The sequence below is a fragment of the Eurosta solidaginis genome, chromosome 5, assembly GCF_040869045.1.
Source record: "Eurosta solidaginis isolate ZX-2024a chromosome 5, ASM4086904v1, whole genome shotgun sequence".
In the NCBI taxonomy this organism is placed as follows: domain Eukaryota; kingdom Metazoa; phylum Arthropoda; class Insecta; order Diptera; family Tephritidae; genus Eurosta; species Eurosta solidaginis.
The window spans coordinates 218,258,617-218,270,703 of NC_090323.1; the positions used below are offsets into that span (position 1 = coordinate 218,258,617).

General features: G+C 37.0%; 1 protein-coding gene and 1 pseudogene across 6 annotated transcripts in view; both read left to right on the top strand.

The window, feature by feature from the left end:
• Positions 1-12,087, top strand: part of Girdin (protein girdin) — a 110,075-nt gene that overhangs the window by 73,597 nt on the left and 24,391 nt on the right. For 5 of the 6 annotated variants that reach the window (XR_010953576.1, XR_010953575.1, XM_067788354.1 and 2 more), the window contains exon 12: positions 1,757-1,852. The exons of the other annotated variant lie outside the window; for it this stretch is intronic. Coding sequence is in view for 3 of the 5 variants with exons in the window: in XM_067788354.1 (XP_067644455.1) it covers positions 1,757-1,852 (96 nt within the window). In the remaining 2 variants the exon portion in view is untranslated. The remainder of the gene's footprint in view (positions 1-1,756; positions 1,853-12,087) is intronic. 6 annotated transcript variants of the gene reach the window in all.
• Positions 317-1,072, top strand: LOC137252976 (tigger transposable element-derived protein 4-like; annotated as a pseudogene).

Genomic DNA, 12,087 nt, shown 5'->3' on the forward strand with positions numbered 1-12,087 from the left:
CATCACGGACAGTCCTTATAACCGGCACAGCTCCAATAACCGGACAGATTTTGGGCACACAGGTTTTTCACTCATTTTTTCATACAAATATCATCCTAATAAACGGACACTAATAACCGACGCGGACAAAATATTTCAAACCATTTTCATAAAAAAATGTCTCATAACCGGACAAAATTCAAAAATATCACAAGCAAGCTTTGTTGTTCGTTATAAAGATGAAATAGGTGATTCTCCTTTTAACAAGTATGCGCACATTCAAGCCGTGTGTTTCCAATTAAGGGTAGTTTTCCATTCAGTTCGTTAAGTCAGTTGCATGCGACTGGTTGCGTTCAAAGTTTATAATAATATGGCGCCGAAAAAGAAGGTACTTTCTATTAAAGAAAAAGTGGAAATTATTAATGTTTTCGAAAAAGATAAATTATCAGTACGTGGAGTTGCAAAAAGGTAAAGTATAGTGAGCCCAAAAATTTAATGGTAGTAGGTACACGTTTCTTTTACTTTGAAAGGTTCAATATTGGCAAAACACAAGCTGCTGAAATCAATAAAAATAAAGAAAAAATTCGTTATAAATGGGAATCGGGAATTAATGTTCATCAAAAGCGAAGTTTTCTTAAAGAAGTCGGCCCTGAAATAGATAAGATGTGTTTTAATTGGCTCGATAAGGCTAGAAGTCAAAACATTCCGATTTCTGGTCTCATTTTGAAAGCAAAGGCAATAAAAATTGCAGGCAAACTGGGTGTACCTAATTTTAATGCTTCAGATGGATGGTTAAACAAGTAGGGAATAACGAGTAATGTTGCTTTCAAATGCGTATCTGGTGAAGCTGCAGATGTAAACCAGGATAGAGGCGAAAAGTTTAGGACAAAACTGCCATCTCTGTTGACCCGTTACAAGCCTCAAGACATTTACAACGCAGACGAAAGTGGCTTTTTCTTTCTTGCCTTACCTGACAAAACCCTCGCTCTTAAATCCGAAAAATGCGTGGGCGGTAAACTATAAAAGGGAAGACTCACAATTTTGTTCTGTGCTAGCATGGGGAGATAAGGAGTGCAATGCACAATGTACTTAATCGATATATGTATGGATATGTATTTATATGTAATAATAAAGTATGCAAATATTCGTTACTTCCAAAAATTTCTTAGATAAACTATGTACAATATAATTTATATGTGTGGTATATATTTTGTGACTTCATCTCTTATAAGCGGACATCTCCCTTAGCCGGACAAAAACACTGCGACGGTGAGTGTCCGGTTATAAGGAATTTCACTGTATATAGCTAAGTAGGAGATATGTACAGCAGTTCTAGCAGGCGAAACGTCTAGACTGTAGTAGAAATATGCGAACGAAGCTTCCTGAGTAGTCAGAAAATCAGTTTTGATTTAAGCACGCTATTGGTTGCCAAGTATAAGTGTTATTGTGAAGTATTTTCAAAGTAGTCTAATAAAGACCATTTTGCATCATTGAATATTGGTGTTATTTATGCAATAATTTAGCGATACGAACTTAGTTAGTGTAAAATAAGTGGAGTTTCCCTAAATTCGTTACAATACAATGAAAATGATTATGAAATGAAATAAGCCCTATGTACGTTTCGAATTTCAGGCATTTTTAAGGGTAACGGTTCCTTGTGGGAGGGCTGTGTTTTAATATTCGAATAATCACACACTTATGATTATTTAATAATCACATTCAGCATTTTCACTTATATATTTATAAACAACGTATTTTCTTTTTTCTCAAAACTTAGCGACTTAATGGATAACTCGATTTACCGTGGCGGTGTACGAAGCAGTTTACAAGCACAAAAACGTGGCGAAAATTCCCGTAGAAATAGTGTACAAGGGTAAATACAATCATATGTATGTGTATGTATGTACGTTAGGGCGGGTGAAATTGTATGGAAAAAAAACTTCAGGTGCAGTTCCAGTTTCTAATTTGGTTAGAAAATTTTATATCCCAATCCGAATCCGAATTTATTTTCATGTATTTTATTTGTGAGAGTCGATATTCGGATTGGGATATAAAATTTTCTAACAAAATAAGGGAGGCTCGAAATTCAATTCAGACCTATGGTCCCATGGAAAATATTACTCAGTCAGATATGCCTTTTCAACAATAGATAAATTTGACCCACCCTAATGTACGTCCATTGGAATGCTTATTTCCATCGGAAATAAGAACTTATATATATAGTTTAAGATATTTAACGTGACCCATATACATACGTAAGTGAAATAACTTCATCGTAATATGATAAAATAAATAAATACAAGGCGCGATAACCTCCGAAGTGATTTTAGGCTGAGCTTCTCTTCCAATTTGCGTCGTATTCCTTTAATTTTTCCTACAAATTGGTGTTACGGGACCTATGTACGTGTGCAGATAAGTTTTCCGTGAGAAGCTTTTAATGGCTGAAATACACTCGAAGTGTTTGCAAATCACTGCTGAGCGGCCACCCAGCTTGGAAAAACTTTTTTCCGATTAAAAATACTTGATATGATTTAATGTTGCTTTGCCCGGAAATTGAGCCCAGGATCTTCGGCGTGGTAGGCGAAGCACGCTACGACCACACCATGGCGGCCGCCGCAGATATAAAATTTAAAAAAATAAATGTAAGGCGCGATAACCTCCGAAGAGATATTAGGCCGAGCTTCTTCTTCCAATTTGCGTCGTGTTGCTTTTTAATTTTTCCTACAAATTGGAGGGACGAGGCCTGCAAGGCAGATGCGTTTTCACTGAGAGCTTTTCATGGTAGAAATACACTCGGAGTGCTTGCCAAACACTGCCGAGAAGCGACCCCGCTTAGAAATATTGTCTTCTAATTGAAAAATCTTGTTTCTAACATTTTTGACGTTGCTTTGATCGGGGCGAGAACCCAGGATCCTCGGTGTGGTAGGCGGCGCACGCTACCATCACACCACGACTAGACTAGACATGGACTAGATGAAGATTACCCCCTCCCGTTGGGGTGGTAATGACAGGTGAAGTAAGACTTGATCTCTCGTGGTGTTCGAGTCGGCGTCAGGTATCGGCTGGACGGTTAAGAGCTCAATTGTTATAATTAATCATGAAGCCGTAAGCGACAGTTACTCTATTTCATGTAGGACACCCTAGCAAACAACTGCTTGGTCTAGTCCCGCCTCCACGGGGATAAGGGTACAACTCCATAAGCACTATGACGAGATCCGGCACCTGCCAACACAGCCAATATGCAATATCCTACCTTTGCGGAAGAAGAAAGCACACTACTTAGGGAGACACAAGTCACCCTGGCCCAACTTCGTTCTGGATACTGTACCATGACCCGAGCTCATGTTTATTTGAATACAGGGCGAATCTATACCAGGTGGTGGTAGATAGAATGTGAAGTCAAAAGAAAATGTTCATTGATTTCGATATTGTAGTACAAGGCGTTGTATGGAAAATAATCAAGAAGAAGCAATCAGCTGTTGGGAAAAAGACACCTGGTACTCAATTCGGCTTGTTTGAATAGAAAATTTATAAATGGCAAGAACGTTGTGACTGAAATTTCAACTAAAAAAAATATTCTCCGTGCGCGGAAAACGCGTAGGGGTCCCAGGATCTCGGATCCGAAAGCGGAAATAAAAAATTTTATTTCTGTCAAAATATATTTCCAATAAAACGAAAAATGGCCTCAGAGCGCTCCGAAACCGGGGGAGGTATGCATAGTATTTCTGGGCAGAACAATTTTCTGTATTGGCGGCCCTTGGCCGCGCTGTTAAAAAATTACCCGTTTTGGAAAAAGAAGAAGTAATAGACTTTAAATTTTCAAATGGTTTAATTTATAGAGACAAAGGAGAAGGAAAAGTAGCACTTTATGTGCCAAAATAAATGGAGGACAATATTGTAACGAATTTAGGGAATTCCGATTTTTATGCACCTTCTGCTAACGTTCGAATCGCTAAGCTGTTGAATAAATCACTCCAATATTCAGTATTGCAAACTGGTCTTTATTTAGATTACTTTGGGACTAGTACTTCACAATTATACTTCACAACCAATAGCGTGTTTAAATCAAAACTGATTCGTTATTACTCAACTTGCGCTGCTTTTATACTCTCGGTTTCCTCGTTCACCCATTTTTCCTAAGCTCTAGTAATTTCGCGAACAATTGTAGCTCATGATTGGTTAGTTACCAGCTATGTACATGTATATCTGTAGTCCACGCCTCTCCCATAGCCATATCCGTGTGTATGTGTGAGTAACTACTTCGGCTGATGACTACATATTTGTGTGTGTGAGATATCTCTTCGTCGCCTTCTACTTAAGAAATTCTGCTTTATTGTTGTTGTTCATTTAGTAGCAGCTTAGTGATGCTAATATTCGTCACAATATTATAAGGCTGATACATGAAAAAATAGGGCATCAATCTGTTCAAAAAACCGTGATGAAGTTATGGTTACATTATTGGTATATTTAAACAAAAAGTTGAAAGATTTATACAAAACTGTCTCAAGTGTATTATTTATGAAGTAAATGAACGAAATTTGTTTAATATACCTAAAAAACCTGAACCATTAGGCACAATTAATATTGAGTGGTAGTTCGTTTTTCCAGACGGTTAGAACAATCGTTCCCCATAAAAATACGTGCAATCTACTCATAATATATGTATATGAAAAACTGCTAATGTGACGGTGCTTTTACTGTCGTTTTGTTTATTTGAATAGTGATGTTAAAAATGCTAATGTTCGCCACAATATAATCATATTAGTATTTTAATCTACGCATGAAATTTTTTTTATTGCAGCTGCGCGGGTTTTTATAAATCACGTTTTTGGTATTTTCCAAAATTTTATAAATATAAAAAGTGGGCTATCGTCGAATTTCTCTAAAATTCGTATATATTGCTAGTTGCCTATTATATTGCTAGTGGCTGTAAACGTTTAATTGAATGAATAACACACCCGAATATTTTTGGCAACCTTAACCTTGTAAACGCTAACATATGAAAATATTAATTATTTACAGCTGTTGCTGTCTTTCAGCAACAATGGCGTACGCTTACACCCACTATTTTAAACAATCAGCTTCTGACAATTAAAATATAAACAATTTTTCTAAACGTTTTAGCGTGTGTGACGTAATTAGAAGTTTTTCGCCAAACTTATTTGTTTGGTTTGTATTAGAAAAGTGGCATACATTTGTTCTATGCCTTTGTGTGTGCTAGCATCAAACAGTGGGCCCTTTCGAAGGAATATTTGTGAAAATAAAATATCTTTTTATTGTAGCGCTAAACACACTCTACATTTTTTTTTTTTTTTTTTAAACACACTCTGCGAAGGTTTATCGATGTTTGTGGTCCTTGGTCGGATGTCCGGTACGTTTCGGTAGTAAGCACTACCCCCACCATCTCGGGGACGATTTAATATTGACACATTGAATATTTTGGCAATCCCGACCCACCCCTAGGAGGAGCTTAGGGTCACCAGAGCCTCGACAACCAAATATGTGTACGATAAGTTCATATTTTTGTAACAAGATTCCTTGCGGGTAGGTGAGGCTGATGGTTGGGTTGTGGAAGCTTTAAAACTTTGTATTGCGCTTATCAACCCCTTGTAACCCATTTGCCGTCAGTTCATTTTAAACCATGGGTCTCTAAAAATTAAAAAAATACACCTTTAGCAAAAGCCAGGGCCGAATTAACCCGCAACGGGGCCCTAGGCAACCACCAATTTGGGGGCCCTTTTTCAAGTCCGTTCCCTTCTTTTTTCGATTAAAAAATACAAACATATCTTTCATAAACATTTTATTGTCACAATGTAATAATATCAATAAAATTACTATCTACATTTTTAACATGTCGTTTTCTACATTTGTTTTCGGCAAATTCATCAATTATATCATCAATATCGATTTTGTTCAATAAATCTGACTCAATACAAATGCGTTGTAGCTCTTTCAGCAGCTTTGATTCTTTTTAATTGCGAGAAGGATCGTTCGGCAGAACAATTTGTGGTCATTAATGTTAAAAAAATCCGAAGAGCTATTTCTGTGTTAGGAAATACATCGGCTAATTGATCTTCCATTAGAATGTTATACAAATGACTAGTGAGTTTTTTGTGCATCAGTGTATCTGGAGTTCACGTACCTTTGGAATTGTTTAATTTCAATGGAAAATTCTTCCAAGTCTCTAGAATAAAAAATAACTTAGTTATTTACAGCTTCGTGGAGGTTTCCATCACTTGGAGAAAAGTTGATGAGAAATGCAAATCTCTCTGAAACTTCCATATACTTTCACTGCGAAGATTGTCAATGATTTCGAGGAAACCTTTTGTCCTAAAATCATCGCAAGGCCAAAATTCTACTTCTGGAGCATTTCCGTCATTAGGTTGTTTTTTTCTACGACGAGTACGTTTTACGATTTCTGTATAACCTACACCAGGTAATAATTGTTTTGTTTTTTCCTCGAAATCAATGAACTTTTCACGAAATGAAACTGAACTCTCTTCTAACGATCCGTACAAAAAAGCACACGTTTTCAAATCTGCTTCTTCACTTTGAAATGACTTACTTCCTGAACGCATAGCAGTCAAAATAGAGTTGAAGGCTTCTACACCCTCTGTTCCAAAAATAACCGAAATATTCCAAAATAAAAACAACCAGTGTACATTTTGAGATAATTATTTTTTATTATTCAGTATACTCTCCTTTCACTGCGATACACTTCTTTGCACGCTAATACAATTTGTCAAATGAGTCGGTAATGTCCCTTTTAAGAACCTTGTCTAGTTCGTCGGTCGTCGCGGTCAATTGAGTTTTATTTATTTGAGTAAAAATAATTTTCAGTTCTGATTATATTTTTCTTTCACTCTCTAGAGTTTTATGTTTGTAAGAAAATTTGAGAAGTCTTCCATTTTTCGAGGGCCCTTTGAAATCGGGAGCCCCAGGCAACTGCCTATTCTGCCTACTTGTTAATCCGGCCCTGGCAAAAGCAATGAGAGCACAATTGTGCTATGGAATACAGACTCCAGTTTTAAACCATTGTAAACACTAGATTCCTGGCCATTAGATCTGTAGGCGGGATGTGCAGAATGGCACATTTGAGACAGTTTTCTAAAATCCCGTTATGGTCTCATTGTTAACCTACATACCCCTCCAGTTTTTTTAACAAACGTACTTTTTAGTGTGGCCGTCCAGCGAACAAGGACCTTGTAAATCCCTTCAAAGCCTTTTCTCCCAGGAGTGTGGTCCGAACACGCACTGCAGCGATGCTTGAACTGTTACTACGCCTTAGTTGTTGTGCAACTTCTCCCAGTGGCCTTCTTTTGCATAGGTTTTTGCTCTGTACAGAACATACATACTTTTTTTATAATATACTTTTTTTGGCGGTTCATTAGAACTGGTTTCGCTTTGTTACTTATAGAAATAGAAAGAATTAATCAATTCTGTCTATTTATATTATTTAAGCGGAAAGTGGCGTTGCGTTGTTGTTGCATTAAATGTATGATACAATTTTGTTTTAATACTTCTGAGCTCGAATCAGCATGAAAAGGGATATTTTACAGTAATTTTTACTCCTTATTTAATTCAAAGGTGTCACTTGCCTATCAATAAGGCTTGGTCAGTGATAACAGATGTAGGAAGTGCGGGTTGGAGGAGGAAACGATGGAGCATATTTTGTGCTCGTGCCCTGCGCTTTCCAGGCTAAGACTCCAACTATTAGGAGTGATAAATCTGTCAGTTATAGAAGCAGCAAGTGGCACAAGTCCTAGAAAGCTTCTAGTACTTGCCAAAAGGACGGAGTTAACATATATTCTGGTTTTTGATAGGGTTTTTTTTCAGTTTGGTTTTTTTCTGGGTCGACGCCCAGAAGAGACGTGTCCCTTAAATGTGTCGTTCATACGCTGCATATAAAGATTTCGATGTGAAACATCAATAGCAACACGTAAAACCGATTTCTGAAGTGGAGACGCGTCGCTACGCTATATGATGGTATACATACATTAGGGTGGGTCATATTTATTGTTGAAAAGGCACATCCAGTTTCTGAATCTATGGGTCATACTAAGTAATATTGTCCATGGGGACATAGGTCTGAAATGAATTTCGAGCCTCCCTAATTTTGTTAGAAAATTTTATATCCCAATCCGAATAGCGGCTCTCACAAATAAAATACATGAAAGTAAATGTCAAATTCGGATTCGGATTGGAATATAAAATTTCCTAACAAATTTAGGGAGGCTCGAAATTCATGTCAGACCTATGGTCCCAGAAACTGGATGTGCACCTGAAGTTTTTTTCCCCATACAATTTGACCCGCCCTAATATACATATACTATATTTAGTCTATATGCAGTAGTGTGTTCGGTGTGGCGGCGCGTCGGCATGAGCAGTCGACTATGCGATTCTCTTCCCACTCGATCCAGCGTTAAGCCATTTGGGTACTACTTCGGAGTCTCATTTGGGAGTAATTTAGGGACGATTTTGGTAACTCTCCAGGAATTTTCCCGGGGTCCTTCGGAGGACCTTTCGGGATATTTTGGGGTCCTCCCGGAGTTATTTAAGAGTAATTCCGGCATTATTTTGCGAATCTCGGGGTCCTTCCGGGGTCATTTCGGTATGATTTTGGGGACTCCCTCTGAATCTTTCCGGGATCATTTGGGAGTATTTTCGGGATGACTTCGGGGAATACGTCGGGGTCCTCATGGGTCAGTTTCGGAATGATTTTGTGGACTCTCGGGATCCATTTGGGGTCATTTGGGGATGACTTCGCGTTCGTTTGGGGGCTATTTCGGGATCATTTTATATGCTCCTTCGGGGTCCTCCCAATGTCATTTCGGGATGATTTCGGGGACTGCCTCGGAATCCTCCCGGGGTCCAGGCATCCCGTGACGACTCACATTTATTTTTATTTTGAGACAAATTTATTCAAGTTCCATCACTGTGCGCAATCTAACTTTATCATATCCATGGTCGTAAGCAGCGACCAGCTAAGTCTCATATAAAAGCATTTGGCTAGGGCGAATATTGCTTGTGACCACAGATATATTCGTGCTATTTGCTACATACCGCCAAATATAATGATTGATCGAATATTCTGTGGCACATTTAGAACCAACAATATTGTGTTATTTATGTATGTTAATTACATGCCGCACTAATATTTGTTCGCACACATTTTTTTAATTTCTTTTGAAATACCTTTTCGCCACATTATGCTTTATTGTATCAAAATTAAAAAAATATTATTTAGATCAATTAAACTTATTTAAATTTTTAAGAATTAATGATTTTAACACCGGTTAGTAATAATTGTTTTTAATTGAAATTAAGGAATAACTGAAACAAAGAAGGGGCACTCCATGCGAATGTGAACCTGACTTTTTTATATTTAGTGAACAACACTCACGTTTTCTCTTAATTTGGTTATGCCATTATGAATCGAAAACCCATGAACACAAATAAATGCACAACATTTCCATTCAATTAGATATTTGATTGCTCGATTATTGTGCCCAAAGGATGACCATGTCATTACTCCTTCATTATTCGATTCTGATATTAATCCAAGTATTTTCTACTGGGGGAGTATTAGATAGATGCCTACACACATATAAGAGACAGGGGCAGCAGACAACAGCTCCTGAAAATATGAGTTATTTGGAATAGGCACACAAAGTGTTCGAAATTTGCTCGACATAATTGTACATAGAACTTATTTAAGGGCCAGTTAAACTTCCTTAACCCTAACGCCATAGTCGTAACCATATTTTTACTTATCCATATCAAATTGGCATCCGTTATTGGTGCCTTAACCTAAAAAACGTGAAAATTTCATAAAAATGAAGAAAACGTAAAAAATCACAAACATATACCGCAAAAAATAAGTCTCTTAGTCAAGACGTATCCAAAACAATAAATAAAATATACAAAAAGGTAATTAATTCTCCAACTCAAATATTTTTAGGTTATGGATACGACGAAAAACCAATTGGTTGGCTATGGTATTAGCGTTATGGTATGGCACCATTAATCGATTACAGTAATTTCCATGAGGTTGGTGCGATCAGCTGTTTTATCTGGTTATGGATAAGTCACCATTAATTGGCCCTTTAATAATTTGGGAAAAATTTAAACAACGTGACATCAGTACGGACAAGGCGACAGCTGTTTCGATTATACCTTGTAGATCTCTTCAAAGCCTTTTCTCCCGGGAGTGGGATTCAAACCCGCACTCCTACGATTGTTGAAGTGTTACAAACGCATTCGCCCACGTCATGTCTTAGTTGTTGTAAACCTATCCCAATTACCTTCCTTGCATATTTTATTCTTTTTGCACAGTACATACTTTGTATGTAATCATGTGTTAAAGTTATGCTTTTTGCTAGTGGCGGTTTTCAAAGAAACTCGTATTTTTAGAAATACAAAGAATTTACCAATTTTGATGTTAATTCTAGAACATCAGTTGTTTTTTCCGGCTAAAAGACTTTCATAAACACTTATCATTGGGCCAACTCGGTCGCTTGGCATTGAACAGAGAAGTATTTCGTGTATTGCTAGCGGCTGGCAAAGACAGGATGCAACATCGACTCTAGAAAACGAAATATGTTCAATATTTAAAAATAAAATTGAAAGAAGTCATGACTGGCCTTTCATATTGTGACGAATATTAACATCACTAAGTGATACTTGCATCCCTAAGCCGATAATAAGCCGCCACTCGTATGTACGTAAACAAATCAATCATCATTTACACATGTACATACAAGGCAACAGAGAGATACTCACCATCAGCCGAAGTAGTGCTCACACATACACACGCATATGCCTATGATAAACGCATAAATTACAAATATACATGTATATCGCTGGTAACCAAGCAAGAGATTCTAGAAGGCGAAACGTCTAGACTTTAGTAGAAATATGCGAATGAAGCAACGGAGAGTAATCAGAGACAGTTTTGATTTAAGCACGCTATTGGTTGTTAAGTATAAGTGTTATTGTGAAGTACTCTCAAAGTAGTCTAATAAAGACCATTTTGCTTTATTGAATATTGGAGTTATTTATTCAACAGTTTAGCGGTTCGAACGTTAGCAGAAGGTTTGGAATAAGCGGAATTCCCCAAAATTCGTTACAATATGTTTATATAGTCAAGGACATCAACAACGACCCGAAATATGGGAGCAAAGAAGCAACAAGATGGTTTGAGGAAAGCCAGATCAACGTCATGGACTGGCCGCCACAGTCACCAGACATAAACGCCATTGAAAATTTGTGGGTTGATGTTAAGGAGGCAGTAGCCCAACGCAAGCCAACACCGATTATGCAACTATGGAAAGTTGTAAAAGCGCATGGGAGTCGATTTCGGCTGAAAGATGCCAAAAATTTGTTGACTCAATGTCACGTTGCTGTGCTGCAATTTAAAAGAATAAGGATCATGCAACTAACTACTAATTTAAATAGTAGCCAACACCCAATGTCAAAAATAAGCTACTATTATATAAAAGTTATGTCAAAATGTTACCTACAATTTGTTACATTACTAAATTTTTGAATGCGAAAAATTCGCTGCAGTTTTTCTAAATATTTGTTTATCTTATGGTTGAAATTGTCTCACCATTTGATTTGTTAGATATTTGGGCTATAAGAGGGAAAAATTAGATTTTTTTAAGCGATTACAGTTGACTTTTTTAATCCACTCACTTTAAGTATGTCCACCAGTGATGAAAATTATGGTACATTTGTACTTTTTTGGTAGATTTCGCTTCCCGAAAGTACGTTGGTACTACATTGACATATTTGGTACATTTTTGTAAAATACAGCACTACACTTCAAGTCATTTGCAAAGTTGTTTTGTTGCCGAGCACAATTTGCCTTTTGCAATTATGGATCATTTAAATATGGTTATGAAAAATAGCTTAACGGATTCTGAAATTGTGAAAAATTTTGCACCAATAGAATTAATGTACAGAAAATAATAACTCAAATAACAGGGCCAGAAAATTATAAATCAATAATTGCATTTTGTCAGGAGAATTATTATTCTCTAATACAGTAGTCGCTCACAAATTAGAACCTTCAGTAATTACAATGTCCAGAAATTAGAATCAACT